This window comes from Fulmarus glacialis, unplaced genomic scaffold (genome assembly GCF_000690835.1).
Source record: "Fulmarus glacialis isolate BGI_N327 unplaced genomic scaffold, ASM69083v1 scaffold1717, whole genome shotgun sequence".
Classification (NCBI taxonomy): domain Eukaryota; kingdom Metazoa; phylum Chordata; class Aves; order Procellariiformes; family Procellariidae; genus Fulmarus; species Fulmarus glacialis.
Window position 1 is genome coordinate 138,424 of NW_009223635.1, and position 23,890 is coordinate 162,313.

At 47.7% G+C, this 23,890-nt stretch overlaps 1 protein-coding gene across 1 annotated transcript in view; it reads left to right on the plus strand.

Moving 5' to 3' along the window:
* Nucleotides 1–23,251, plus strand: part of COL27A1 (collagen, type XXVII, alpha 1) — a gene marked incomplete at its 5' end in the record, with an annotated part of 152,145 nt that extends 128,894 nt beyond the window's left edge. Inside the window, 22 exons of the mRNA XM_009581850.1 lie at nt 1,472–1,525; nt 1,837–1,890; nt 7,217–7,273; nt 7,430–7,483; nt 8,434–8,487; nt 9,908–9,961; nt 11,510–11,563; nt 11,639–11,746; nt 12,131–12,238; nt 13,699–13,806; nt 16,111–16,164; nt 16,762–16,824; nt 17,303–17,356; nt 18,117–18,152; nt 19,235–19,252; nt 19,645–19,680; nt 20,014–20,040; nt 20,283–20,348; nt 20,765–20,933; nt 21,100–21,209; nt 22,000–22,218; nt 22,798–23,251. Of these exons, the coding sequence (XP_009580145.1) occupies nt 1,472–1,525; nt 1,837–1,890; nt 7,217–7,273; nt 7,430–7,483; nt 8,434–8,487; nt 9,908–9,961; nt 11,510–11,563; nt 11,639–11,746; nt 12,131–12,238; nt 13,699–13,806; nt 16,111–16,164; nt 16,762–16,824; nt 17,303–17,356; nt 18,117–18,152; nt 19,235–19,252; nt 19,645–19,680; nt 20,014–20,040; nt 20,283–20,348; nt 20,765–20,933; nt 21,100–21,209; nt 22,000–22,218; nt 22,798–22,944 (1,704 nt within the window). The remainder of the gene's footprint in view (nt 1–1,471; nt 1,526–1,836; nt 1,891–7,216; nt 7,274–7,429; nt 7,484–8,433; nt 8,488–9,907; nt 9,962–11,509; nt 11,564–11,638; nt 11,747–12,130; nt 12,239–13,698; nt 13,807–16,110; nt 16,165–16,761; nt 16,825–17,302; nt 17,357–18,116; nt 18,153–19,234; nt 19,253–19,644; nt 19,681–20,013; nt 20,041–20,282; nt 20,349–20,764; nt 20,934–21,099; nt 21,210–21,999; nt 22,219–22,797) is intronic.
* Nucleotides 23,252–23,890: the final 639 nt, after the last annotated feature.

Below are 23,890 nucleotides of genomic sequence, written 5' to 3' on the forward strand. Positions count from 1 at the left end.
ACAACACGCAGAAACGTGACTAGCAGTGGTGGGCACAGGCCTGAATGAAGCAGAGAGCCCAACTGAGGCTTCAGAGCACAGAAAGTGAAATGACGTTAGATGGGTTAAAAACAGCTCAACACTCGCTCTGAGCAGCACAGGAGAGACTCCATAGTGGTGGTTGTGTTGGTGCCCCGTGAACCCAGCTCACGTTGCATCGTGGCGGCTCTTCACAACTCCCCAGATGGGCTGAAATATTGGGGATTTTTCTTGAGAAGGGAGTGAGCTGATAAGCTATTTTTTGCTAAGATCTTTCCCTTTGAGACTGCACACTCATGGCAAGAGCTGTTTCCAAGTCAAACTGTGTTGTTATAAGGAACTCTGCCTTGGCCTTCTGCCCTGTTTCTACACCCGTTCTTGATCTACTTATCTAAAACACTTGCAGCAAGAAGAAATATAGCATGGGAAAGGGTTTGAGTTGGGGACTGAAGGTGAGGCTTTCAGAGAGAACAGCAATAATATGGCAGAGAGGGAAGAAAGTTAATTTGCTTTAGGCAGATGAGACACATGCATTGGGTCTGCACAGCAGCAGTAAGTAAATAATAAGTACCTCCTCATGCACTGCAGGCTGGTAAGGAAACTTGTTGCACTATAATTGGTAGAATTTAGTGAAAAAGCAGGAGTTATTTATGAACCGGGAATCACGGTGATGTTTCAGAACAGTAGCAAGTGAGTGATGGAGTAACGGTTCCGCTGATAGTGTTTTCCTGCACTAAAAATTATGGCCTCCCCATATATTCTCCCTTCATATTCTTTGGCAAAGCCTCGATGGATTATTTCACAAGGAAGCAAAGCAGTGTCTGAGCAGCAGTCTATTGGACTGAACACGTCTCTGTCTTGTGGAAAGGGCTTTCTTCCACACTAAATGGGATTATATGGAGAGTTTGCAATTCACTTTAATCTGATGATCTGATTTAAACCCTTTTGTTCAGTCTGCTAAAGATGCAATAAGCAGCTCTTGCAGTGCCCTCATCACAACCCAGAAAACTCCTTTCTTGGCCTCAGGACCCACACAGAAAGGTTTCCTCCCAACAGTTTAGGATTAGGTCATGCATGATAATGGTCTCACTGGTGGACTTCCTTAGCACAAAGCTAATTTGGATATAAAGGTGTCCAGAAGGGCAGATGAAGAGCACGCACTACGCAGCCGTTTCTGGTAGCAAATCTGAATGAGGTGGGAAACCTATTGCTACAGGCTGGCAAAGACGTACAATGGACTCCTACCATCACTCTCCATGTGTAAGAGGTTAAAGCCAAGCAAGAGCATTTCAGATGGCTGCAGCAAAGCTCACCGGTGGCCAGGAGAACGGGTGGCTGCGCTCCCATGTGGTGCTGAGATTTGCCTTGCATGGCCATGGATGCACTCATCCTCTTCTTGTGGCGTAACACCCACGGGCTACTCTCATGGTGTTTTCTGTGCTTGCCTCTCCAGGGTGCTCCGGGAAGGATGGGTGCTCAAGGGGAACCTGGCTTAAAGGGTTACCAGGTAAGGATTTTATTTTCATCCTCCAGCTTCTATTTGTTCTCAAATACAACAAAACTGCCACTCCAGGATGCAAAATCGTTCTTAAACTATATTTATTTCTGGTCTTGAGTTCAGTTTAGTTCTTTCTCTAGCCTCTATTTGCACCACCATGACTTCTCCAAATGCATTTGGTTCATCTCTGCTGTGACCCATGTGTCCCTCCGAAGCTGGGATGCACAACACGGGCCTTGCAAGATCTAGCAGGAAACCAGAGAGGACCTTCAGTCAAAGAGCTCTCTCCTGTCTCCTCACATGCTGTCTGCTCTCCGCAGGGACATGCAGGACCACCAGGACCCATTGGACCACCAGGGCCAAAGGGGGAAAAGGTAAGTTTGCGGAGTTCAACCATCTCATCTTTCATTGGCATGGAAGCTGAGCTGACGTAGAGACGATTGCCCCGCTGCCATGACACCCACGCATCTGCGCTCTCCTCCTCTACCCGCGGCAGAGGCAGAGGTGCCTCCTCCACAGCACAGCCACCTACATAACTCCTGCTGCAGCTTTACTTCTGCAGATCAGTGCCGGGACACCCGTGCCGCTAGCACATGCTTTGCAGACACCACGTGCCCTTGCGCCGGTGGCTGAGCCAGCCGGCATGTGTTCTGGGGATACATTTTTCCTGCATCCGCAGAAATTCTGCTCAATCCCCAAGCCAAAAGAAATCAGACCAGTAGCTTTCTGTGATCAAGTCAGAGTAACACCCCGCACAAACTAGGTGATGTTCAGCAAGCTGCCCGTCTGTGCTTAAATCAGCCGGTAGCGTGTTGTAAGCAAGGCAGAACTGGTCTCCTCTCCGTTGCCCTTGCTCCATTTTCCTCATCGCCTGCCACCCCCTTACCCCGCTCACCTCCCCCCCACCGCAGCTGGCCTGAGTCAGAGCCCTCTTTCCACGGCGGCTTTCCCCTTGTGTTTTTCCCCTTCTGCTGACTCAGCACGGCCGTAACCAGTTCAGGCTGGAGAAATGACTCATGCTTTAATGGTTTCCTGTCGGCAGAGCTGGCTGAAAAAAACTGCCTGCGCCGCGCGCCGAGGACGGCCCTGCTGGCGTTGGCTTTACGCGCAGAGCCGCTGGAGCCCCTCACGTGCCTCCAGTAGCGGCAGCGATGCTCCCTCCCTCGGCGTGGGAAGGGAAGCGGTGGTAGTGGGGTCTGGTCAGTCGTGGGGGTCCCCATGAAGAGGAAAGATGCGTGAACTCTTTTCGTTCCTTTTCCACTCCCCGTCGCTGAGAGAGCTTTCGGCTTTCCCTCTGCACACAGGTGTGATTGCAGCTGTAGGTGTGCAAGCAGGAGCTTCATTGCTTGTCAGAGGAGTTTGTGGGACAGAGATCCCGAGGGCTTGTCTTTGCTGGGGCTTTGAATGTGTCCTTTCAGCTCAGGCTCCCGGGTGTCAGGACACCCTGTTCACGCTGCTCTCTGTGCTCTGCCTGGAGACTCCTGGTGCAGCAGTGAATCGCTGTGCTGGGGCAGGGGGAACTGTTGTGTTCCACTAAGATGTTCACATGCCTCAGAAATTTTGCTTTGGGGATGAACAATGGTCATGCTGCTTTTTCTCTCATTTCCTGCTGCTGAAACACATCCGTGGAGGAACAGCTGGTGATGTTCCTGCTGCTCCGCATCTCCATCGCTGCCTTGCTGAATTTCCTCTCCATCCCCAGCCTTTCTAACGCTGCCCCATCCGCTTCCCCAGCTGCACCTCTTGCTCTTCCAGACTTCAGCAGCATTCGTCCTCAAGTGTATTCTGCTGAGTGGCCGTGCGGGAAGTGGCAAGAGTTAACCAACCAGCCCAGGATAATAATGCAAGAGCTCACAACCAAGCACATTGTCAGTTGAGAGCCTGGCCAGAAGTTTCTCACAGTCCCACTGTTGAAACTTGAGCATCCTGGCAAAAAGTTGTGAGTCGTGACTACCAAAAGAAAGATCAGCCATTGGCCTTATAGCAGAAGGATAAGAGATGTGCAGATATGTACCTCGGTTGTTTAAATTGCAGCTGTTGTTTTATTTTAAAACATCGAAAGTTGCCATCTTCTTGAAAGCTCCCATCTTTTCAGTAGTAAATGATCCCCAAATCATTAATGTGAAGTGCTCGGTGAAGCACTCTCCCCTTCACCAACAAAATATTCTTCTGCAAATGGACACTAGAAGAGCACTCCCTCAGAGATAACACGGATCTTCTGTCATCAGAGCACAGCAACGCTGATGATAAAATGAATTCTACGTGCAAGTATCCAAGCTGAAGCCTGACAAAGACACCAAAGCATCTAATGCACCCTGCTGAGAACAGTCAGATCTGTTAATGACCATTGACAGCCAGAGCTCACTCACGTCTTCCTGGATGGTCAGTGGGTCTGCTGGCACCTTGCTGGGGAGCAGCTCCAGCTGAACGAGGAGAGCCCAGCACCGTTTCCTGCAGCATCCAAGTGCTCCACAAAAGTCTTGCATCTAACTTTTCTTTTCCATCCTTGCTTCTTATCTCCTAAGAGTTGCCTGAATTCCAGCCTAAGGATAGACAAATTCCTTCCCTCCGGACATCTGTAACCTCGCACATGCGTGCGAACATGAAAATGGAAGCCTGAATCTGAGAAATGAAGAGGAAACGAAAATGGGACTGTGACTGCTCTGTGAGCTTTAAACAACGTGGTAAATTTAGCTGTGCTGAAGAAGAAGGATATGTAACGGTGGGGAAGGTCTTCCCTTTTCCAGAGAAGAAAGCAGCTTGGTGAGAGGCATTATTGTGGAATCCAGCTCCCTTGTGCTGTACCAGCCAGCTACTCCGCCGCATTTAATACGTTTACAGCTCCTCAAAGAGGCCTTGCTCAGAGCAGACGCCTGCACTTGGCAGCTGCTTAAAGTAGTCCAGATGGGATCCTTTTAAAAATTACAAACTGGTGTATCTCACTTTGGGACAAGAGCCAACAACAACAAGCCTTCCCTTCTTCTCCATGCATTTTCCATTTGTATCCCAACATGTTTACTTTGCTGCCCTTTACTCTAACTTTTTTTCACTGCAACTTTCCGAAGAATTAGCACAGACCTTTCATCTCCCTCTTGAGCAGCTGAGGCATCAGGAAGTCCTGGAGGAGCTCAGTCTCACAGTCCTAGAGCTGACCAGGCTACAGGATTTTCTCAGTCAGAAGACAAAGGACGAGGTGGGAATTAGACTCAAGGGGACACAAAGCCACAACTCAGCTTTGGGGAGAAAGTCTGTGAGTCTCGATGCTCTTCAAGGGTCCCCAGAATTATGAGCTTTCTTTGAGTTCATCAAGCTCATCTCAGCTCCTAATGGCAAGGTGTTCATATCCCGTCTGGGAAGAAGCAATCGGTGCCAAGTCTTCTGCATAGTAACGCATATACTGGGATTTTTTTTTAATTCCTGAGACTTGAGAAATGGTGGCTTTGTTTCCCTTCTATCCTACATTCCTTTGATAGTGGCTAGAAAGCAAACCAGTTACCAGGTATTCTGCCGCTGACTTCAACCAGCAAGTTCAGTAGCGCTGGAAACTGTTGGCAGAGCCTGTTAGGCATTACTTTCCTTTCTCTCTGTAACCCAAATTTCTCCATCCGTATTGCTCAGTACTATATTCTCAAGCCATCCTGGCACAGTTTCTCCCTATATATTTCTTCTACCACAATACGTCCCCAAAAGCCCAGACAAGTACGCTGGAGTTCCCCACCCAGCACAGGATCTCTTAAGGACAGTATAACCATAGCCCGTGAGTATATATGAAATCCTGGCAACGTTCATCCAACACATGTCGCAGCAGCAAAGAAAGAAAAAGCCACTGTCATCAAGCATGTAATGGAGAGAGATGCACTGAGCTCTTTGCTACCTGTTGAGTTTAACTACAAGACATTTTGCCAAATCTTGAGCCTCATTCTACCAAGCTGTAAATGTCAATACTGGTGCTCAGCCCCTGAGAAGTCAGTGTGGGGCAGCGAGTCTCCCTCAGCAGTGGCACAGCCCTGAGCTGGTGAAGGGTCTGGAGAACAAGTCTTATGAGGAGTGGCTGAGGGAACTGGCGCTGTTTAGCCTGGAGAAGAGGAGGCTGAGGGGAGACCTCATCGCGCTCTACAGCTACCTGAAAGGAGGTTGGAGCGAGGTGGGGGTTGGTCTCTTCTCCCAAGTAACAGCGATAGGACGAGAGGAAATGGCCTCAAGTTGCGCCAAGGGAGGTTTAGACTGGACATTAGGAAAAACTTCTTCACTGAAAGAGTGGTCAGGCCTTGGAACAGGCTGCCCAGGGAAGTGGTGGAGTCACCATCCCTGGAAGTATTTAAAAGACGTGTAGATGAGGCGCTTAGGGACATGGTTTAGTGGGCATGGTGGTGTTGGGTTGACAGTTGGACTTGATGATCTTAGAGGTCTTTTCCAACCTTAATGATTCTATGATTCTGTGATTCCATGATTCCAAGCCGTGACCCATTTCCTACAGAAAAGAAGCTGTTGGCTCCACTATCTGAGTTTTTTCACTGAGGTTATTCACCGCTCCAGGTGTGTCATTACCAAACATCACATACAAGCAAAGCACGCCAAATGCCTTCTCCCAGAGGCAGGATCGCTGAGAAATTGCCCAAGCACCCTTACTATCAGCAGCTGCAACTCAAACAGAAGATGAGAGTAGCCCAGAAAGAAAGTCAACACCAGAAAGGGCTGATGCAACCACTGAGAAGTCTGTGGAAAACTTGGCTCTGCACAGCTATGGAGATTTGGATGTTCAAGGCTCTAGGAGCAGCCCAAGTACTCCAAACACAGCAGCTCCACTGTGCCAGAACTTCCCAAGACCTCGTCTCTCCAGTAGCTGCAACATCAAAGGAGCTCTGACACATGTTCATCCTAAGAAGCCAGAGTGCCAGAGACTCAGTGATATGAAGTAGCCAAAAACTAGAGGAGCTGGAATGTAGCTGTCTTCTACGGGGAGCAAAGAAACAGCCATCTCTGAGCTAGACTTCAGAGAAAATAGGACACCATGACCCTGAGTGACTTCTACAACAGAATTAAAAAAGATAGTGTCTGAAGGGATCTCTCTGCGGATGTTTTAGAGAGACCTCAGTTTTATAAATAATTCGGGTGATGTTATCTACCAGCCAAACCATGAGCTCTGAGCTCTCGCTGTGGAGCATCCCATCAACGAGTGGAGCTGCTCACGCAGCGAGTGTGCAAGGGGCTGACCCTCTCACCTGATCAGCTGTAAGACAAGCCCACAGTGGTGGCACACAACCAGACCACCCTTGTTCCCATGGCAGCCCAGGCAGCACTCAAAGAGGGTGGGGAAATGCTTGATTAAAGAGTTTGGTTTGACTGTCGGCAATAAAATTCAGAGGCAGAGAACTATTTCCCATATTGTCGTAATTACATGCTTCTTGCTTAGTTTTAGGAATTGTTGAAAATAACCCTTTGCACCTGGTTCCTTGGGGAGGACGGTTAGACTAGGTAGAAACAACCACCCAAGAAACCAGGAAAGCAATGTGAAGAATCAGGTTGTGAAACAAAAAAGAAAAAAAAAATTGTTTAGACTTTCTTTGGATGAAAAGTTAGTAAATTCAACAGAGGCTTTGACTTAGAAGCCCACGATGTGGGAGGACTGGATCGGGTCTGTACAGAAGCATCTGCCGTATAATCTGCTGTCTATATTAATACTAGCATTTTTATTCACAGGGAGAACAAGGTGATGATGGGAAGGTAGAAGGCCCACAGGGACCACCTGGAGACAGAGTAAGATGTTAAATCCTTCTCTAATCAATCCTGCCCTGATTTTTGTAGATGGATTAGTTGGGTTGCTTCCTTCTTGCAGAACACGCACAAGCCATTGAGATATTGCAGATGACAGATTGTTTACATCCACCTTAAGCCTTTGTTGTGTTGTTGTAGGGCCCCGTTGGTGACAGAGGTGATCGAGGGGAGCCTGGAGACCCTGGTTATCCTGTGAGTCTTATTCCAAATACATGATTCAGAAATGTTTGTCTTGAGGAAGTGCTTCCAATCTGCATCAGCCCACAGAAGTCTACCCTTTGTCCAGTAGTCACGATTCATAATCCAGTGTTATCCCTTGTCAACCACTGCACATGGTTGTGTTTCAAACAAGGAGTAATTCAGATATCTTTACCTAAAGTGACAAAAATTTTGCTGAAGGCTAATGGAGGTCCTGCAGGTCAGCATCTCACAATGCCGTGCACCTGCCTGAGCACACTAGACTGAAAGAATGAGCATGAGCATCTCATCAGAGGTATTCGTGATTATCAAGGAAATACCCTGGGGAAGATGTGTACAAGAGAGGTCATGTCAATGCTGGACAAAGTTCAAGACTGATGTGCCCATGGCTGTAGACTCTTTCATGGGAAGATCTCTGTTAACTTGGAGGATTGGAAGCTTCCAAAATCTTACCAGGATTTCTCTCAAAAGCAAGACCAGGGTTATGAATTATTCCTCTGTGCTCCAGATGCCCTCTTTGTGGGACATCTCCAGCTGATTAGTGTTGATCTGCAAAGGCTCTATGGACTAAGTCTTACCTCCATCCAAAAGCAGCTGGTCAGAGCGACCCATTACAGTAATGTACAGAAGAGTCTAAATTCACCGGGCTAGCAGTGCTGCTGCCTTATTTTGTAACTGTTCACTTACATTAGTGCTGTGTGTATTTAGGGACACATTAGAAAGCCTTCTTTCCTGCATAGGTGGTGATTAGCAGTTCCTCTTTTCCAGCGCATATTCATAGGAGAATGTACATTACCCACAAACTTCAACATTTCTATATTAGCAGAATGCAGATATGTATATCTTCTCCTGCCCCGTGCAGCATGTTACATCCTTTTTTGTTTTCTATTGCCACAAAAGTACCCAAGAACAAACACATGTTTCCTCTCTGTTTTTTATTTAAGGGTCAAGAAGGTCTTGACGGAGAAAGAGGAAAACCCGGACAGCAAGGCTTACCTGTAAGAAATGCTGCTTTATTGTAAGCTACCCAATGTCACATGCGTGTGAAAAACAGATGCAAAAAGGAAGGGAGGGCTGCAGCAAACGCAATGTATGCATTTCCATAAGCCAGGCCTACAGAATGGGCATTTTGAGTCACGTGTTGAGACTAATAAATGAGTGACGGAACGGGGGCACTCCCAGAAGCCTGTCTCCAAAACTGTCTTTTCTGAACAATCCAAGAGGGATTGGAAATCTTAGGAGATGGGCAGTGGGAGATGACAATGACAGTGGAAGGATCTGCTTGGAAATGATACATTTGGCATGCTGCTGGTGAGAGCTGGTCCAGTGGGAGGCGAGGCCATGTTATTCTGCCTGCATGGCGTTTCCTCTCAAACCAGTGCATTTATAAAAGACTAAATTAAATCCAAATTTAAGAGAAGGATTTTTTTATTCCTTTGCTATATAGGGCAGCGTCTAATTTGTATATGTGACCATTGCAACTGTGAGTGCAGCAGCACATTAAATGTAGTTTGTATTGGGAAATAAAGTTGAATCAATTCCCATTCTTTGTAGGGCTGCTGGGAAGAACAACAGATTCTATTTTGGGGTAAAATCTTAGTGCTCTGTCATACGGCCTAGAAATGGGTAGAACTGCTGCATTCCCCCATGGGTGTAGTTTATTCTGAGGGGTGGTAGCCCCTCAGATGTCAGTGTTTCAGATGGAAGCAGGAGCTTTGGATTTTCTTTAGGAAAGAGCCATTGGAAACACGTGGCTCAGACACAAGCTGAAGAAGGGGAGCTCTGCAGGTGTGTCCTTACTTACCATTTCTTTGATATTAGTCCAGAAATCGCCCCTGACACAAATACACACAAAAAAACCACCTGGATGGCCAGAAGAAAAGAGAGACGTGTGTGATGGGGGAGAGACCAGTAAGGGAGTAGTGAAATATCCTCTCTGCTTTACTCCTCCATAGGTAGCTCTCTAATTTCTGACATCCAGGCGAAACCAAGGAAAGGGCTGCAGCACGCAAAAGGGACGTAGTACCAACACTGAAGATGCAGTCACTGTATAAACTACTCGTTCTGCACGTAGCTTCTGCAGTACCTTTCTCAAAACAGGCTCCTTCCTGCCCACTTCTCAGCACTGTTTTCCAGGCACCATCTGGAATTTAGTGAATGATTTCCACGAATCCAAACACCACCCAAGTGAGGGGGTAGCATTGCTTCTTCTCCAGTTTGACACCCTGTTAAATGCTCTCTAGAGACAGTTCCTTGCTCCTTTTTCCCCAGGAGGCCTGTCTGAGCACAGGCTGTTCCCCTGAATTGTTTCCATACGGTCAGCGTTGTTAGGGCACAAAAAATGCTGTTCTTTGAACTTTATGCAAGATACTGCCAGAAGAGAATTTCAAGCAGATTTTTCTTGCTTATGTTTTGTAGGGGGATCCTGGACCACCAGGCCAGCCAGGAGCAAAGGGATCCAAAGGTGATGTGGTAGGTTTCAGCAGGGTGGATTTATAGTGTCCCAAATTTAAAGAAAATGTCTAATTAAGAGGACTCTCATGTTTTTCCCCAGCATGTGTGATTTGGCCTATGGTCTACGCCTTGAAAGACTGTGGAGAACCTAGTGGGAGGGCTGTAAACATGTATTTGAGTGTCCAAGCCCCATAGTTTGTTGTCTTTGTGGAGCTGGAGAAGATCAAGACAATTACAGCTCCAGCATGATGGGTGAATCTTGGGCAGGTCTTTAGTCATTGCCATGGGTTGTGTCTCTTTCCCATACCCCCGTTTCTGGTGCCTCCAGCCACAGCTGGCTCGTCTGTCCCTAAGGAGGTCTGAGCCAGGCAAGTGTCTCTCACTTAAACTGAAAACTTTTCTGGCTTGAAACCTTCCAGACTTAGAGTCCATTTATCCATGCAGTTATGTTTCTTGGAAGAGTCCCTCTAACTTCTTGCCTTTTATTGAGCAAGAAAACACAGCACACATGGATCCTTCAAGGTTCATTGGGGTACCTCTTACCTACTCCTACCTCCACATCTGGCCATAATGACAGCTCGCTAATTATTCTCACAGATCAGGGACTTTATTTGCTAAAACATAAGTATGTGACCTCAATACTCAGCAAATTCCTGCTCCCTTTTGGCAGATGTCAGGATTTTTAATCTGACCCTGCTGGGGTAATGCCAGAAAATAGTTTAACCTACAGTAGGTGTTCTTGGCAAAAAGTGTACCAGGCGATAAGATAAATAAACTCTACCCATCGATGGACAATCTGGAACTGCCTTTGAGTCTAATGAATAGCAGAGAAAGCACCCCCAGGAGTATTTCTTTCATGTAGCTGGCCTGCCTGGTCCTCTGCAGATGGAGAAACAATGCACAGAAAATGTAGTGCTTCAATTTAAAAGTGCTTTAGTACATGACCTCACGAAGAGAGCCCTTGTGAAGGTGATGAGGCTGAGTTTTCCATTCATTCTGCAGAAATTAATCCTTTTTACAGCTAATAAACCTCAGGAGTATTTCTTTTATGTCTTTATTCACAAAGCAGCATTGCAAATTTTAGACGGAAGATACCCTTTTCACTTCCATTAACTTTTCAAAATAGAGGTAGCTACCTCACAGAGAAAAGCTCTTACTGAACGCCCTGCAGAAGACTTACTGGGTCCTTGGTTCAGCACTGTGCTGTCAATGAACTGACAGAGGACGCAGGTTTTAGGCATCTTGTTCTAATGTTTGCCAGTGCACTGAGTCCTCCCTCGAGTTCATCCTGCTTTATTTGTCCTCATCTGCTCTGTATTAGGAAAAATGTAGGTCCTTGCCTTCTAGCTATTCATTCCTGCCCTAGAACTCTCAAGACATACGAAGAATCATTTGTAATAAAACCAAATAGCAGTTCATTCCCCAGTGTTGGAGCAACTGACTTTATAAATCTCCTTTTTATAAAGCTCTTTCCAACCATTATCCAAAAGCACACCCTGAAGTCAGGCTCCCAAGTGGAGTTGTGCTTGAACTGCTGCAATTTTAGATGTCTTTTTTTGCTTGCAGGGTCAAAAAGGAAAGCAAGGAGCACGGGGCAATGCAGGGAGCAGAGGCTCACCGGTAGGTAAAAATTCAATTTTCTACGCCAGCAAACGCTGTCTGGGAGCTCCATCACTAACACCTTTGTGATTTCAGGGCATCCTTGGACTACCAGGTCCTCGAGGAGTGGTGGGAAGGCAGGGTCAAGAGGGTGCCCCTGGAGTGGACGGAGTGCCCGGGAAGGATGGCATGCCTGGGATGCTGGTGAGTTTGCAATTGTAACCTAACAGCAAACGTAACTTAGGAGCCGGAAAACTAAAAGGTAGCACAGGAGAAGTGGATGTAGTCCAGCTATAGATATTCCAGTTTACATGTACCCAGAGTGGATCATGTGCTCTTCTTCATATCTCACATGCACACAGAGGCAGTAGCTGCCTTTGCATGGCCAAGTCTGTAAATAAACCGGTGTTTCTAGCCGGACAGATACTTGCATGCTCAGACTTCTGTATACATCTCTGCAAATCCACCCATGCCCAGATGCATGGTGCTTGCTGAGGGCAGAATCACACCACTCCCTTGTCGCCTCAGAGTTGTGCAGAGGTGGAAAGAGCATCTTGTTTCATAACCTCTTCTGGGTTTCTTTTCTAGGGAGAACAGGGTGATGATGGGGAAGAAGGTGTGACAGGGATGTCGGGCAAAAGAGGGAACCCTGGCATACCAGGACTCCCCGGGGCACAGGGACCACCAGGATTCAAGGTGAGTTTCTGACCCTAAGATACTGCTACGAGCAATCCAGTCTGTGAGCCTGTTGTCTCTAGAGTTCGGATTCTCCAAGATCTAATAAAGTCTCAACTCCTGCCGCCATCTTTCACTTAGCTAGAGAAAAAAACATCCATCCATCCATTTTCATGACGTTCACGGCAGCTGAATGTCCCAGAGACCTTTCCTCCTTTGTCAAAGTTCACTGAACTTAGGAGCCTACAGATACACATACCCACACTACGAACACTTTAGTCTTCTTTCATTAGAAACCTGGCTAAAAAAACATGGCCTTGGAGAAGTTGCAAAGGAACTGCTACAGCCTGCAGGATGTCCAGGATGGACGACTCCATGGGAAATTTGGATGTCCTCTCGCTGCTGCCCTGCGAGGCCTGAACTGCTGAAGGAAAATTTGTGCCGCTTGTGTTTTAGCATATATTTACTGGATTGGACGGCTGGAACCAGTATGGGCTTTGAACATCACTCTGGGTGGAAGCAGGGACAAGCTGCTTTAGTGACCTTGGGGTTTCTTCCTGCTCCTTGCCCTGGTCCAGGCTGGCCACAGGATCTAAAGTGGACCAACAGCAATTCAACCGTTTGTAGAAAGACTCTGTAAATAGGAAGACTCCAGCTGGGTTTGGAGAGGCTATCAGGTCTGATTTAAATTATGCCTCCCATAACACATCACTCTTAAACTGTCACTTGCTGCCCTCCAGCTGCCTTGGGTAGAATAACAGGCTGTTACCAGAAATGACGGAAAGACCCTTGTGTCATTATGACAGACTCATACCCTGGCTCCAGGGAAATCTGTTGCCCCTTTTCCAGCTGCTCAACCATCCTCGGCTCTTGCCGCCTTTGCTCCTCTCTCCCAGTCTGCCCCAGATCGAGTAGCTGGGGCTTGTGCTGCTCCTGGCGCTTGGCAAGGGGAAGAGATGGGGAGCAAAGTGTGGTGCTGGGTCTTGGAAGCCCCTCTCTTGTCCTTAAGTTGTGGAATTGGTGCTGGGAAAAATGTTGGCTTTGCAGCCTCTGGATTGAAGTCCTCCAGCTGAAGTCTTGGCATGTCTTCAACATTTTAGATGGATTAATCATCAATTGCTTGCCTGCTGGGGGGGAAGAGATTATGAGAAACTGCAGGGCAGGACAGACAACATACGGAAGTGTAAACAGAAGACATTTCGCCCCCGTGCTGTCCTTAGCCCCGATGCAGGCGGTACAGCTCTGCTGAAGCTCCTGCTCTGCGTGAAGCTCAGGAGGGGACCCAGCCATGCCCACACTGGTCTCACACTGTGCATCCGGCAACAATCCGCCTTAGCAGACCTGAGGCATCTCCTGATGAAACCACATTCCTTATCCCAATGAGCCACTCTTTTTCAGCTTTCCATCTATGGCTATTTCGGCTGAGTGTTGTTATATTTAGCTCCTGTCCTTCGGAATTACTTGAATTTTGTTATTTTTAGGGTGAAAGAGGATTGCCTGGACAGACCGGCCAAACAGGGAAGCGAGGATCATCAGGAGGAACGGGCCTTCCAGGGACCCCCGGCGATCCGGGACCCAAAGGACAGCCGGTTAGTGATGAACGGAGCTGATCAGACCTGACTCCAAGCTGTCTCCTGCAGGAGAGGGTGCAGATCCGCAGGCTGGGATAGCAGGATGAACCCTGGGAGGGTCTTTTACAGGGGAACCCATAACCAGCTTGTGCGTGAGTGCAGGAGCGTCAGCACAGCTCTCTCCAGCGTGCACACTTCCCTGCTCTTCACTGCTCGCTTGTGCACAGAGACGTCTAATCCATGCCTGCGTTCCCTAAGACAGCGTGGCTGTTCACGTCATCCTCGTGCCGGTGGTTACAAGGCCGTGGTGTGCGCTGGCAGCCAGGCTGCAGAGCCATCTCAAACACCCCTCAGCAGTGTCTTCGATGAGAGCCGTTATGAGAGCGGTGCATGGAGCCTGTGGGAGGTGTTGAGTGTCGGAGGCGAACTGTGCGCTCCAAGCCATCCAAAAGGTGCAAAGGAGGGTCTGTAGCTCCGCTGGGACGTGCAGGAGGTGCAGGAGCAGGCGTCATCGCTGCAGTTTTGAGGGCGGTGGAGCTGCAAGTTCAGAGCACGCTGTGGGAGAAACACCGAGAGCCCTCGGTCAAAGCAGAAGTTAAATTCCCACACCTCCGCAGTCTCCAAGGCAGGCTCCTCATCCTTACTGCTTTTATTTGCTGTGCTGGTGGGATTGCCCAGCTTAGCACTGATGTGTCATGCTTTATCAGCCTGAGGCTATACTGAGAATACTTAAGCTATTTAGACTGGGACCACCATCAGGGGGTCTAGTTAGGCCGCAGATGTAAAACTAACATGAAGAAAAGAGAGATTGGGACTAATCCAAAACAAGGGACACGATGAACCCCAACTACCTCAATTAAAATATACTTGTTTGTAGATTTTATATAAAACCCTGTGATGGCAGTATTCAAGCTGAAAGGTAGTAGCCAACAACATAACAACAATATCATTTTGCCTTTCGCGTCCCCAAGTGGCAGGTTCATTTGCCCAGTATTGCCATTGCCTGCCTCACTGCATAAGTAGTGATCAGGTCCCCTTAGCTGAGATGACTCCATGGCATTTAAACCCTTCTGACTTCCCGTTTACCTTTGCCCGAAATTCCTCTAGAAAGAGGGCTTGGTTGGTTCTCCTAACGCAGGAAAGACCTTAGTCCTCCGTTAGTAGCAGTTTTCCTTTCCAGGATCCATAAATGGGCAGTTAAATCAATTTGTATCCTTGGAAAGTTTCTTACGCTCCACCGAGTCCAACCAAGCCCTTTCTTGCCAAGCAGTTTCTCACTGTCGTGGCAGGAAAAACTTCCTAACAGTGAGATCTCTAGACTGACTCTGGAATAGCCTTGTAATAGATGGTGGAAACCCCATCGCTTGAGTCATTTACAACTGGGCTGAACAAGACATTGTAAAACATCCCGTAAAGTACGATCCAGCATGGGTCACATAGTCCTGCCGAGAGTCCAAACAAGCCTTTTCCATCTCTGATGTTCCTAAGACTGTAGATGAATCATCTGGTGTATGTTTCTCACCCATTTTTTAATGTTGAATCATTTTGCATTTTGACATCTGCGAAGCCCGGAAATATCAAAGGACATACATCTCAAACGTAGTGAAATGAGGGTGTTTATATAAGGACATGCTACCCAGTGTGGTTTTTTTATTCTCAGAGTGCATGCTATGTGCTAATTCAAGCTTGATGGCCTTCCAAATATTTTATTATTATTTTTCTTAAGAAATCAAGCAAAAATCCCTGCAGGGTTGAATAGGAAAAGAATTAGGGGATATGCACAGTTTTCCTGGGTTTGAGTGGGAGGTTATGTTGTAGAACATGCACTTTTTTGACAGCTTGAATGAGCATAGTTTGAAATGATCCTTTAGTAGGTCAGTCCAGTTGGTATTAGAAATAAAAGAAGAGCTTGTTTTAAAGGCCTTTGAGGCTGTTTTTTTGCAGCATGACCTTCCAAGATCAAGCTCAGAGTAGATGCTCTCCATCCTGCTTCTGCTGACTGTGGTCCAAGCTGGACAAGCATCTGCTAGAAATAGTGTAGGTATGCCTCCCATCTGGGGGGCAAAAAGGCTTAGCCTGTGAGATCTCAGTAATCTGCGAGTCTATGAGATCTTCTGGAGTGTCTTCTAGCCTGATGTTTATGTAATTCCTCCTTCAGATTTCTTTCATACTTCTTTCTCACCAGTCCTGCTTTAGACTGAAGAATACTAATGGATTTCTTTTTCTCTGAAGCTGGCTGAACTCTTGGCGCGTCTTCGAGTGACCAGCCGTTCAGTGGGAACTTACTGTTGTTCTTGTGTTTGTCTTGGCTGTTATTTGCAGGGAGACTTTGGCGAGGCAGGATTTCCAGGGATTGCGGGCATGTTTGGGCCAAAGGTAAGAGGCTGTCTTGTGACCAGTTGGCTTTCTAGTTTCTCTTTACTGGGGATAGACAATGCAATGCTTGTTGCAAAGACTTCATTAGCAGCGCTGTAGAAACTGTTGAAATTGAATCGTGATTCCAACTTCCTTTAGTTTATGCATCTTCATTTGTTAAATGAGTGTGCATTTACATATGCATTGTTGGAACTTATTGGTGTTAAAATGGGTAGACGGTAGAGGGAAAAGGGCTGTCCTATAGACCCCGGAGCTGTTTTCCCCACCTGAACGGCTTTCAGACACCTGTATTTCCAGCATCAGTCATCAGTCTGTACCTGAGACACCGATATGCATTCCAAATGTTGAGAGCCTTGATTTGAAATTTAGACTTATTTTATCAACATATCATTTTCCTGGTGAAGGGGGACCAGTTTGTTTTCTGTAGAAAGTAAAGGGCTTGCAAAACAGGAGCGGGAAAGAATTTTTTTTAAATTGGACCTTCCCATTCCCACATACAAGAGGCAGCACCTCTGTCCTTGCAGCAGAGCTGTAAGCAAGGGCATAAACACGGAGTATGTTTATTAAGGGGACCTGGCCTCTCGTTTTTTCTTGCAGGGCCCCCCAGGAGACCTTGGTTTCAAAGGCATTCAGGGACCACGTGGGCCGCCTGGTCTCATGGTGAGTGGTTTTTCAGTTTGTTTGGTTTGGGAAGATTTTCTTCCTTCCTCCATCCTCTGTTTCTGTGAGGCTACAGGGTGCTATAAGGAGCACAGCATGCTGTTCGCCGCGTGCCTGGCAGACAAGCCGTGGCCGTGGTACCACCTCTGAGCCACCCGAACACGTCTGTAGGTAACCACGTGGGCACGGGTCTCTTCTGCCTTGGAGACAGTCATGCTGCTGTGACCGCTCCAGTTACACTGAAATCTTTCTATATTTCTGGAATTTCTGAGGTTTTACATGGATCCTGACAACCATACTTTGAGGGCTTGTGTCTTTGGACTTGCATTTTGAAACAGTTTTTTATTTCGCTATAGCGAATACCACGATCATGTTGCTGAGAAGCGGCAAAGAGATTCAGTGTCTTTACTGCGTCTGCCGTCGTAAAAGCGACCATCAGTTCCCATGTGATGGTTCACGCATATCTTTTCTTTTCCAGGGAAAAGAAGGAATTATTGGTCCGCTTGGCATTCAGGGTCCCATGGGAAGCCCAGTAAGTATCCGCTTTTTTTTCTGCCTGTATTTTTCAGAAAAGCATAGTGCTTGAGATCCGAGATGCTTGAGGCCAGCATAAGTAAATCCCAAGTCCTGCTGTAATGAGGGAAACAAAATGGTCTTTAAGATGAGCAGCTTGAGAGAAGTGCAGGTGTGGTCTCTGGCTGCATATATAGTTGCAGGGAGATGATTATTAACTTACAAGTGAGCAGCAATTCTACCTAAGTGCAAGTTTTTCAATAGATTGGCTCAGACTAGAAGACAAGAATGTTATTGCGGTTTTTCAAAAGCAAGCTGCCAGATTTTCCAAAGAACTTGGCCTGGGGGGGGGAGCAAAAAACACAGGGGAGAAAAAAAAAAAAAAGAAACAACAAAAAACTGATAAATGTAAACTGGGAACAGCTTGATTCCGGGAAGTGTTGAAAATCCCTGCCTGCCCCAAAATGCCAAAGGCGCTGAACACAGACTAAAGTTCAGGTCAGTGCTTCGTAAAAAACATGAGCGTGAAGTTACTCAGAGTTCGGTACAGAGGCTGCTACTGGCAGAGACGAAGACTAGTAAGATGAACTCGGACATTGCCGAAACATCCAGTAATAGCTTTTTTTTTTTTGCCTCGGGATGGGTGGGCCAATATGACAACCTGAGCTGATTTGTTTAGAGATGCACTTGGGTCCTTGCAAGGAGCTTCTGGCTGGCAGCACAGCCAGGCAGTGCAGCTTGCTCACAGTCACTGACAGCCACCTCGTGTGCTTTCACAGGGGCCCAAGGGAGACAAAGGCAGCCGCGGAGAAATGGTAAGTGCCGGGCCGCACCCCTGGGTGCGTCCTGCCGTTAAGAGGGTCCCTCTCTTTGAGCAACCAAAAGTCACGCTGGGCTCCGCTGCACCCGCTTGGGCTCTGGCTCAGTGTGGTGGCATCAGGATCCCGTGAGGGCAAGACATACACATCTATACATGTGCGCACCACGTATGTGCATACATCCACCTGTGCACGTATACCCCCACTCTGCTGTTAAAATTCCCATTTACTTAACCCAATTACACAGCAAAAGCTAACACTTTGCAGATGACCGTGGTGTCTGCAGGAACAAACCGCAGTGAATGGCAGCTCAAAAAGCCACAGGCTGTCCCTGCCAGGGGCACGGGACCTGTCTAAGTAGCAGCGTTGCCCGGGTGCAGCCCCCACAGCCGGGGGAGCGGTGCCAGGGCACCTTCTCGCCTGCTGCTCTTCCTCTGGTCCCCTTCTTGCAGGGGCTCTGATGGACTTTTACACCTTCTCATAGCTCCTTGGTGTTCTCACCATACAGGAGATGTGTGGGGTATACTGGATACGTGTTCTTCATCCTCCTTGTTACCCATAGTGCGGGTCCCCCTGCTCTCCGGGTTGCTTCCTTTAGCAACCAGTGGTTGTTCCTGCATCCGAGGGCTTGGTCCAGGCATCGGAACCCAGCAAACGCGGCTGTGTGGCTAGTGCAGAATGCTGTTTCGTGTTATCTTCAAGTGAGACGTCTTATAAGCAAATGCCCCACACATACCCAAAATCCCAGTGCACGTTTCTAACAAGCCAGGGTGCTGCCTCTGTTTCTTCTTGCTCATCATTTTCCAGCTCCGTGGGCACAGCAGAGGACAGCGTGCTGGTGGGGATGTGAGCCCCACAGCGAGCATTTGCTGGTGTCAGGGCCATCAGCATCCTTTGCTGCAATAACCTCTCTGTTGCCAGACACCATTGGGGCCCTGTTTTTACTGTCCTTCCAGTGCAGCACCCAGCCCTTGCGCAGGCACCTCAGGAGCAGCACGTGGCTGTACAGGGAGATTTGGGTTTATTAATGAAGATCTTCTGACAACTTCTTTTTTTTTTTCTTTTTTTTTTTCCTGCAGGGTCTGCAAGGTCCAAGGGTAAGTATTCAAAATCACTTTTTCTGACTAATATCTTGTATTTAAATAGAACAGTTGCTTTTAGCAAATGTAAAGCTGCAGGGTGGGCAATTGTGCACACGGGGAATGTGGTAAGTACCTGGGGATATGACATTAATGATAGTTAAGGAGCTAAGGGCTGGGAACAAGGGATGCAGTAAGAAGGGATCAGGTGCAGACAGATGCACCCAGAGGTGGGAGATGGAGGAAATGGGGCCACCTCCTGTCTCCCGAAGGGTTTGAGGGAGAAGATGCTGTAAAATGTAAAAAACCTGGAGGATTTCAGCAGGGAACAGATTCATGCTGGTGACAACCATGAGAAATGGAAACACAAACTGGAGACATTTCACTAACCGATACCACTCTGTCTTTAGGGTCCTCCAGGCCCACGAGGACACCCTGGCCCCCCGGTATGTATATGTGGAAAGAGTTCAAAGACATTATTGAAACAAGCTAAAATTATTGCTGTGATACTCTCCAGAGGGACTGTTCACTCACTGGAAATTATAGCTTAGCCCCATTCCTCGTATGCAAAAATGTGTGTGTGAATGGACTAGTGTTTCTTGTGCTTTAGTCCAAACCATCTCCAAGTATTTTATAGAGACAGCATTGTTGCCTCTCTCACTCGTCTGCATTGAGGGACTCCAGGGGAAAGAGGATTTCAAAAGGACACCAATTAATATCTTTGCAATAGCGACTGCCCATCTTTCTGGCTGATGCCCCTTTTTTGCTTTGATTTCTAGGGACCACCAGGAATTCCAGCCTCATTTGTAAGTTGCTGTTTTCTGTACGTTTGTTAATGATGATAATAAGTCATGCAGAGCCAAGGTGCTGACGGGACATCCAGAAAGAGCTGCTGGGACCCTGGAGACACACACTCAGGTCCAGCAAGAGACGCTGCGTTAGCAGAGCAATGCTTGACTCGTAGCCCTAGACCGAGACGCATGTGCTTGCATCAGGGCATGTTCAACTTCTAACAATCTCAGTTAGCGTCTTTTTCACTCCACACTAGCAACAAGATGGCTTTGGGGCAGCTTTCCGGACGCTGATTGACTCGAACATTGCGCTCAAGACAGAGGTACGAGGGTACTTTTGAACTCACTGGTCTTTGCTGGAGCTGTAGGCTGGGAAATGGTCACAGCGTTGCTTGTTCTTTCTGTGTGCCTAAAGTTTGTACACACAAAGCTCTGGTTTGTCTGCTGTTCTCGTGGAATAACTGGGGTTTATGCACACAAAGATCCAGTTAGAGGATGTGGTTCTGTTGTGTTATTTGTTTTTGAAGCTTCAGACCTCATGACATTGCCATCATGACTTTGCCAGCGCTTCAGAGATGTCCCGTTCAGGACAGTGCAAGGGCTGTAGCTCGCTGGATCCCAGCCAGCACAGCCTGTCTTTGACCCACGGAGTTTTCCCACAGATAAAGCAGAAACCCTTGTGGTTACAGCACCTGGTGTCCCCCAAAGCACACCTGACTTTGCCTCCTTTTCTCTCCAGGGTTACCAACATCCAGACCTTCTCATGCTGGACCATGGAGGGGAGATCTTTAAGACTCTACACTACCTCAGCAACCTCATTCAGAGCATCAAAAGACCCCTGGGAACCAAGGAAAACCCTGCACGCATCTGTCGAGACCTCATGAACTGTGAACAGAAGATGAACGACGGTAGGAAGCCCTGAGTGTGCAAAGGCTGCCTCCATTGGGCCATTTCACATGGCCCAAACCGGTCTCCTTCCCTGGCACCAGTAATGCAGAAATCAAAATTTTCCTTTTCTCATTCACAGAAAAGTTTAAGTGTCCTTGTTAATCCCCGAATCCTCCGTTTCTTCAGGTACCTACTGGATCGACCCAAATCTTGGCTGTTCCTCAGACACCATACAGGTCATCTGTAACTTCACCAATGGTGGGCAGACGTGTCTCAGCCCCATCACCGTCTCCAAGGTACACACAGCTCGACCTCAGCACGGCATTTCCCATACTACTATTACGAAATATTTACGCAGGGGTGTGTTGTCCCAGGACACTGGACGGTGACCACTATAGCACGCTGGTTTCTCCTCGAGGCAGTTAGTGTAGCTGTAACATTCAGGATTGCTCTCATGCAGTTAAAAAATATACTTAAGGCTTGTTGACTCTTGTCAAGACAAAGCAGTAGGTTCCCAGCAATGTTTAATTAACCCATAACCTTAACAGAGGCCAGTAATTTTCCAAACAAGCTGCTCCCAAATGCTTTGTTGAATTAACTTATGCTCAGGTCACTCTTGCATTTTGTTTTCTGCCACCTGAAAAAGTGAGGTCAGCTTAAATATACAAGTTTCCAGTGAAGTTAATGTTACAGGATTTTTCGTGAGGAAGCACCTGTACCAAAAAATACCAATAACAATATGTGGGTTCATCTGCAGATGAACTAGAACCTGCTGCTTTGCTTCTTTGCAGGGGCGTGTATTGAATTCAAAGTTTACATTACTTTCCTACTTAAGGACTTGCCAGTTTGTTCTGAAAAATAAAGGACTGCTGTGTCCCCATGAAAACTTTCCAGGTTGACGTGGCGTCTGGCCCTTATGCCCATACTCATGCCAGATCCAGTTCTGGACATCCGTGCATGGCCACCTCCAGACTTAAGCAGAGTCCAGAGACCACCTTTGCTGTCACATCTTGCACTAACCCCGCCGCTACCTCCCCCCAGCCCCGCTGCAGGGGCTTTGCCCTAACGTCTCCGTCACCTTCACAGCTGGATTTTGACATCGGTAGAGTCCAGATGAACTTCCTCCGCCTCCTGAGCTCAGAGGTGGTGCAGCACATCACCATCCACTGCCTGAATACCTCCGTCTGGCAGGAAGGCTCATCCAAAAAACCTTCGGAAAAAGCCGTGCGCTTCAGGGCCTGGAACGGACAGATGTTTGAGGCAGACGGGCAGCTCAGGCCAGAAGTGGCAGCTGATGATTGCAAGGTACGTTGCTGCAAAAGAGGGGAGAAGTAGAGAGAAATGCCAGGCTGAACCCACTCAGGACAAGGCTCGAGTTATACCTGTGCTTCTTATTCTACAACAAAAATGGGGAGAAGGGTCTAGTTTACCTGTTCACCACTTTCATTTTCCAGTCCAGGGTGCTATAGCGGCTCCTGGCAAGTAGGTGGCTTTCAACTAGAAAGCAAAAAATTAAGTTCCAAATTTACGTGTCACATATAGCAGCAGTTAAATGGCAGAAGGGGGAACTGCCACCTGAAGGCGGTGGCCTCGGCTCTTGCCTGATGTCACACTGAGTCGGTAGCCGCGTGTCTGCACGCCAGTTCACTGCGTTAGGAGTCTGTGTTTGGAGAGGCCCTGTCAAGCTCAGTTTCCATCAACTCAACCTGGATAACGGGTTCCCCAAAATGCTTTCGAAGCCTTACGCCAGACCTGCTCAGCTCAAAGGGCAGCCCCTTGTCTCACGCAGGGCTTTTCAAGCTTATACCTCGTGAAACGCGTTCCTTTCCAGCAGGATTCGCCCCCGGTTAAACAGCTTTTTCTCTGTCCCTCCTCCCTGCACAGATCAAGGATGGACGCTGGCATCGGACTCTCTTTTCATTTCGGACGCAGGACCCTCAGCAGCTGCCAATTGTCAACATCTACAACCTCCCCCCATCCGAGCCAGGAAAGCAATATCACCTCGAGGTCGGCCCCGTGTGCTTCCTTTGAACAAAGCCATCGAAACCGGGCTCCGAGGCTTTGACCCCGCGTTTGGCCTATGTCTTCACACAGGCTGTCCCACCTCTCTGCAGCAAGGACAGCTGGGCTGCATCTTTTGGGTCAACTCTTGCTCTAGCCTTTGGCTCAAGGTCTCAAAGAACCCGTGATCTACTGAACTCAGCAGATTGTGGAAAGCAGGAGTAACAAGGACGTAGGGGAAGCGGGTATCAGTCGGGATGTGAACAGTGAAAAGGGATCAGGGGACGAGATGTTGCAAGCGGTTCCACACACAAAGCTTTTTCCATGACCAAAGAAAATATTGAGAGAAACCTCAAGCAACTTGCAGCGTGTTTGTTTTTTGTTTCCCCCACCACCACCATTTTGTCTTACCTGGTTCCTGAGTTACCAAATGTTCTTTCCATTGAAAAATAATTAAAAGATAGAGCTTCCCTCTCAGAGCTTGTCGCCTTCTGGATGGCCACGTGCTGCATCAGGTCTCCCAGGCGGAGCTGCAGGTTGAATCTGGCTGCTCTGTGTACCGGAAGCATTTTGATGTGCAATATTAGAAGAAACAAAATATATATATTATATTATTTAAAGCAAAAAGAAAAAGGAAAAAAAAAAAAAACAAAACAGAAAAAAAACTAAGTTCCTCCTTCCATGGGTGAGTTTAATCAACGTCCCTTCTCATGCGTGGTGTTGGGGTGGGGGAGAGTCCCGAAGCCGAGAGCGGGGAATGGAAGGAGGAGAGGGGAAGAGATTGGTGCTAAAATAGAGAGAGAGGATGGGCTCGTCTGATTTGTTTCTACCTCTCACTGTGAAATCTCTGGTGCTCTTAAAAAAGTGTGTTGTTTTATATATATGACTTTATTTAAGGTTGTGAAGGTGCTACAGTGTCTTGCCACAGACCCAAAAAAAAGCCCGTAGGACCATCTCTCTAGGAAGAGAGGCGGGG